This window comes from Lipotes vexillifer, unplaced genomic scaffold (genome assembly GCF_000442215.2).
Source record: "Lipotes vexillifer unplaced genomic scaffold, Lipotes_vexillifer_v1.1 scaffold835, whole genome shotgun sequence".
In the NCBI taxonomy this organism is placed as follows: Eukaryota; Metazoa; Chordata; class Mammalia; order Artiodactyla; family Lipotidae; genus Lipotes; species Lipotes vexillifer.
In genome coordinates, this window is record NW_006774135.1 from 489,696 (window position 1) to 494,192 (window position 4,497).

Genomic DNA, 4,497 nt, shown 5'->3' on the forward strand with positions numbered 1-4,497 from the left:
TTTCCCTATGTAAGCCTGCCTGAACCCTGCTTGGGGCTAGGACAGGGTATGAGGGTCACCTCCCTGTTACAGAAGGTTCCAGCACAGGGAGCCCAAGCTAGGGAGGGGTCCCCCCTCGGGAAGGGCACCACTGTTCAGTTCCCTGCACAGGCTGAAAACCAGGAACACCGGCTGCCTGCCTGCCTTTCTGCCTCCCAGGCATCCTTGCTGCCCTCACACACACTGGCAGGCCCCCACCCCAGGGCTCTGGTTCTTCCTCTAGCTCCTGCCCCTGGTCTGACATGACCCCACCCTCCAAGGGGAAGATGAGTAGACATGCATCTTTGCAAACTCGCTGCTGCCCATCCTCCTTCTAGCCCGGCAGGGCTGGGAGGACAGGGGCTCTGCCCAGTGCCTGCACGTCCCCAGTGCAGAGCCTGTCGTGTGGCTGGGCCCAGCACACAGATAACTGATGAATGCAGATGGGGTGGCACCCACCCCTGTACCCAGGCTGCCCACCCCATCAGCTGTCTTCCCTACCACCCTCGGTGTTGTTGGCTGAAGGACTGGGCAGGGGTCATCTCTGGGGCCACAAGGGGCAGGCCCGAGCCCCTAGGGAACGAGACGATGGGACCACCAGACCCCCAGGACTGGCCCTTAGGCCCTGGCACGTCCCTGACCACAAACAGGCAAGTCGAGCCTAGAAGAACGTGTGGGTGGGTGTCAGCCGGGGCCCCTGGGCCCTGCCGCTCTTGGCCACCCCTTCCCTCTGCTCCTGTGACTGTTGCGTGCAGTCAGGGGGCCTCGGGCTCGCCCACGCTACCCTCCAGGCCCACAGCAGCTGACCCCCACTTCTGGCTTCTGTGTTCCCAGCCGTGTGTGTGTGGGTGCCTGTGTAAGATACAACTGACACGAAAACCAGCATCATAGGCATCTCTGCGGGGCGGGGTGGGGCCGAGCCACTCTGCCTCTCGGACTCTCAGCTGGGGTCAGGCGTGGGGTCAGAGGCCCCGGGAGCTGCCCTTTTCCCAGGGGTCAACATGACCACAGTGAGCTGGGGACAAAAGGCCCTTCTCTGCAGAGGCCTAGACGGTGTGGAGGAGGGTGCGTTCCTGCAGACCGTGGGGGGAGCAGGGGCGGTGCCTTGGAGAGCAAACGTTGTCCCTGGGTTTTGTGGAGCCCTATCCACCTGCCTGTGAACCGACAGGCAGGGTGCGCCAGCTCTGGGAAGTGATGCTTGGGGACTCCCGGACTGGGCCAAGGCCACAGGCTGCTCCCTCCTCCTGGTCCCCAGAACACAGGGCCAGGCAGGGACTGGCCCCGGGGGAGGGAGGGGGCTGGGGCCAGGGCCGGATGTGTCCAGGACGTCTCTGTCCTTCTCTGCCCCCGCTGCCTCCAGGCCTGTCTTGCTTCAGAAAGGATGTTTCCCGGCCATTATATCTGTGCTTCCTCTGGCGTCTGTCTCAAGCCCAGCCCTGGCCCTGACCACTACACCCCTGGCTGACCCCTGTGTTCTCTGGGGACCCTCCGTCTGCCCATGTCTCACCTTGGGGGGGGTGAGGAGACTCACCGTGACGCTGGCAGCAGGGGGTGGTGTGGCCGGCTGAGCCACAGGGCAGATCAGGGGACTGAGGGGGGCAGAGCTGACCCGGTGGGGGTGGGGTGGTCTCAGTTTGCAGGGGTCATGCCAGAGCTCAGCACGAGCATCAGGAGGGACTGTCGGCCAAGGCAGGTGGCCGAGCTCGGCCAAGGCTAGGGAGAGGCCCTGGCTGACCACTCCCAAGGCCAGGCCCCCGTCCCTTCTTCCTCTGACGGAGAGGCTTGAGGGAGGAGGACGCCTGCTTCCTCGAGGGCTTGAGTCATGGCCAAGAAGAGTGGCTCAGTTTTTCCAGAAGGGACGGGAACTTCCCCGTCAGCCCAGCAGCACAGCCGAGGTGTGACAGTGGGCCCACCGCTGGGCAGGAGTGGGGACCCACAGGGCAGATCCGGTGCTGCCCGCTCCCTGCTGGTGGGCGCCCAGCGAGCTAGAACAGGTGCCAAGCCATGTGTGCCGTCTGCACCTGGGTCAGCTCCCCGCGGGGGCCCCCGGCTCTCCAGCTTCCTCCGCTCACAGCCCCACCTCCGCAGCAGCCCTGCTCAGCCTCGGGTGCCGGAGGGCTGGGGGCCAGGCACGGTCCCTCTGGGCGGTACACCCTGAACTTTGGGGGTTCGAGCCCATTGCTGCCCCCCCGGGGCCCAGGCGGAAGCACCAGGCAGTTTCTGGTCCCAGCCGAGGCCTGAGGTCTGTGGAGCTGAGCCAGCCCCAGCACTGCCAAGATTCCCGGCGGGGGGGTGGGGGGGGACGGCGGGGACACAGCTCTTGCTTGTTTCTGCCCCAGCTCCTCAGGCTTAGCTGAGCTGCTTCCTTTTTTAGGCAAAGTCAGAGCTCCGGTCTGTCTCCCAGCCTGGCGTCTCACCTGCCAGAGGAAGGAAGGAAAACCGTTGAGTCCCATCCTTCCTCCCTGCTGGGCATCCTCCTGGGGAGGGGGGAAAGGGAGGGGACATCCTGGCAGAGATGGCCCTGCCTCCTCCCCGTGGGGGACCTGTGCCCCCACCCAGCTGCACAGAGAGGAGTGGCTGGGAGAGGGCGGCGGTGACCCCACAGGAAGGCATCTTAGGAGGGAGGGGGGCAGGGCTCTCCTGAACCTCACTCCTGCCCACGGGACACAGCCCTATCTCACCTAAGGGCAAGGAATCTGCCCTGGGGGCACTGAGTGTCCCTCAGGATGTCCCCTGCAGCCAACCACCTCTGCTCTGGTCTAGCCAAGATCCCAGATACGCAGCTCCTGGTCACAGTGGAGGGTTTCCCCAGTGGGCTGCTTTGTGGGGTTCTGTCCTCAGTCCCGGAGTTTGGCCTCAGCCCTGGGCCCCTCACTGGGCAGGGCCTATGGGGACAGCTGTATGCCCAGCATGATCACACTGGACAGGCCTGAACCAGCCATCCTCAGCTCCTATGCCTCTTCCTCTAAGAAGCCAGGTGAGGTGTCCCCCCGGAAGCTCCCCCTTGAAGGTCTCAGGCTTCTTTCCCCTCCCGACGCCATGTCTCCTTTCTAAGTTCCACCCTCCTGATCTCTGTTGGTCATTCCTTGGAGGAACATGTCACAGCTCCCATACACCTGCCCCTCCCCAGTCTCTGTGGCCAGAGCCTGGGACTTGTTGGGGGGAAGTTGTTTTTGGTGTCACCCACACACTCTCATACCCCCTGGGGCTCTCTTGGGCTTGGCTTCAGGGACTCCAAACACTGAGGAGCCAAGGGCAGCGGGCCTAGGGATGACCCAGCTTGGTGGCTCCCTGCTCGGCTCCTGGCTGGGGTCTGGGGGCAGGGGATAGGGGACGGGGCTGACTCCAAGGCCTTACAGCCGGAAAGGGAGACCGCAGTGTCTGTGTGTGCATGCCACCCGCGTGTGCCTCGGCGGCATCCCGGTGAGCGCCGCGTGTCCCCGCACGTTTGGGCCCTTTGTGCGCGCGCCTCCCCGGAGCCGGTGCTCCTCCGCACGCGGGGTTGCGCGCGCGCCAGGGCGGAACCTCGGGGCTGGGCCGCGGTGGGCGGGGGCTCCCGGGGGCGGGCCCAGGGGGCGGGGCCCGGGTCCGGCCCGCTCGGCCGCGCGCCCCGCAGCTCAGGAGCGAGCGAGCCACGAGCGGAGGCTGAGCGTGGCCGTCCCGTCGCGCGCGATGCTGCCCTGGACGGTGCTCGGCCTGGCCCTGAGCCTGCGGGTGGCGCGGAGCGGCGCGGAGCGTGGTGAGTGCGGCGGGCGGCCAGGCCGGACTCAGGTCCCGGCGCCCCGCGCCCCCCCCACCATGTCCGCACCGAGCCACGCTCTCCTTCCGCGGCTGTGGGGCGGGGACAGCTGGCAGGGGACCACACCCACCTGCGGCGCGGGCCCCGCCGGCAACTCCGCGGGATCTTGGGGCCTGGACGGGGAGGGGGAGGGGCCTGTCGGGGAGCCTTGTCCCTGCCTCAGTTTCCCTTTCCTTGGAGTGACCGTTAATAGAGGGATGGTGAGAGAGGGTTGGCGTCGCCCCACTGGGTTGGGGGAAACTGAGGCCGCAAGGCCGGGACCAGAACCGAGACACCCCAGGCCGCTTTCTGCTCATGACACAGTGGCGAAGGGCCCCATCTGCCCCCCGGGGTGCCGGGAGGAAGGGGGAGGCCCCGGAGGGGCTGATAGGGCCCTCGGGCTGCTGCAGCAGGTAACCTGCTTCCTGGGTCCAGGTGGAGCAGAGGATGGGGGCCAGGGGAGGGTTGACATCATCTGTAAGTGGGGTCAGGACTCCAACCGGGACTCCGGGCTGTGGGAGGGGCTGCAGTCAGCGCTCTGTCCCCCCCATGCCTTCACCTCTGCCCCCCCCATGCCTCCACCTCTGTCCCCAGTCTCCCCAGCTGCCTTTGTGCCCCTACCGCACGCCCCACCGGTTGCTTTACCTGGAGGCTGAGCGGTGTAGGCTGCTTCTTTTTTTTTTTTTTTTTTTTTTTTTTTT

General features: G+C 66.1%; 2 protein-coding genes across 2 annotated transcripts in view; both read left to right on the forward strand.

The window, feature by feature from the left end:
* The window catches only part of TMEM278 (transmembrane protein 278), an 8,249-nt gene extending 4,901 nt beyond the window's left edge, over positions 1 to 3,348 (forward strand). The window contains 2 exon segments of the mRNA XM_007448969.1: positions 2,860 to 2,995; positions 3,248 to 3,348. Of these exon segments, the coding sequence (XP_007449031.1) occupies positions 2,860 to 2,995; positions 3,248 to 3,348 (237 nt within the window).
* A 278-nt stretch (positions 3,349 to 3,626) lies between these two features.
* Positions 3,627 to 4,497, forward strand: part of VWA1 (von Willebrand factor A domain containing 1) — a 7,442-nt gene continuing 6,571 nt past the window's right edge. The window contains exon 1 of the mRNA XM_007448923.1: positions 3,627 to 3,757. Within this exon, the coding sequence (XP_007448985.1) occupies positions 3,691 to 3,757 (67 nt within the window). The 5' untranslated portion in view covers positions 3,627 to 3,690. The remainder of the gene's footprint in view (positions 3,758 to 4,497) is intronic.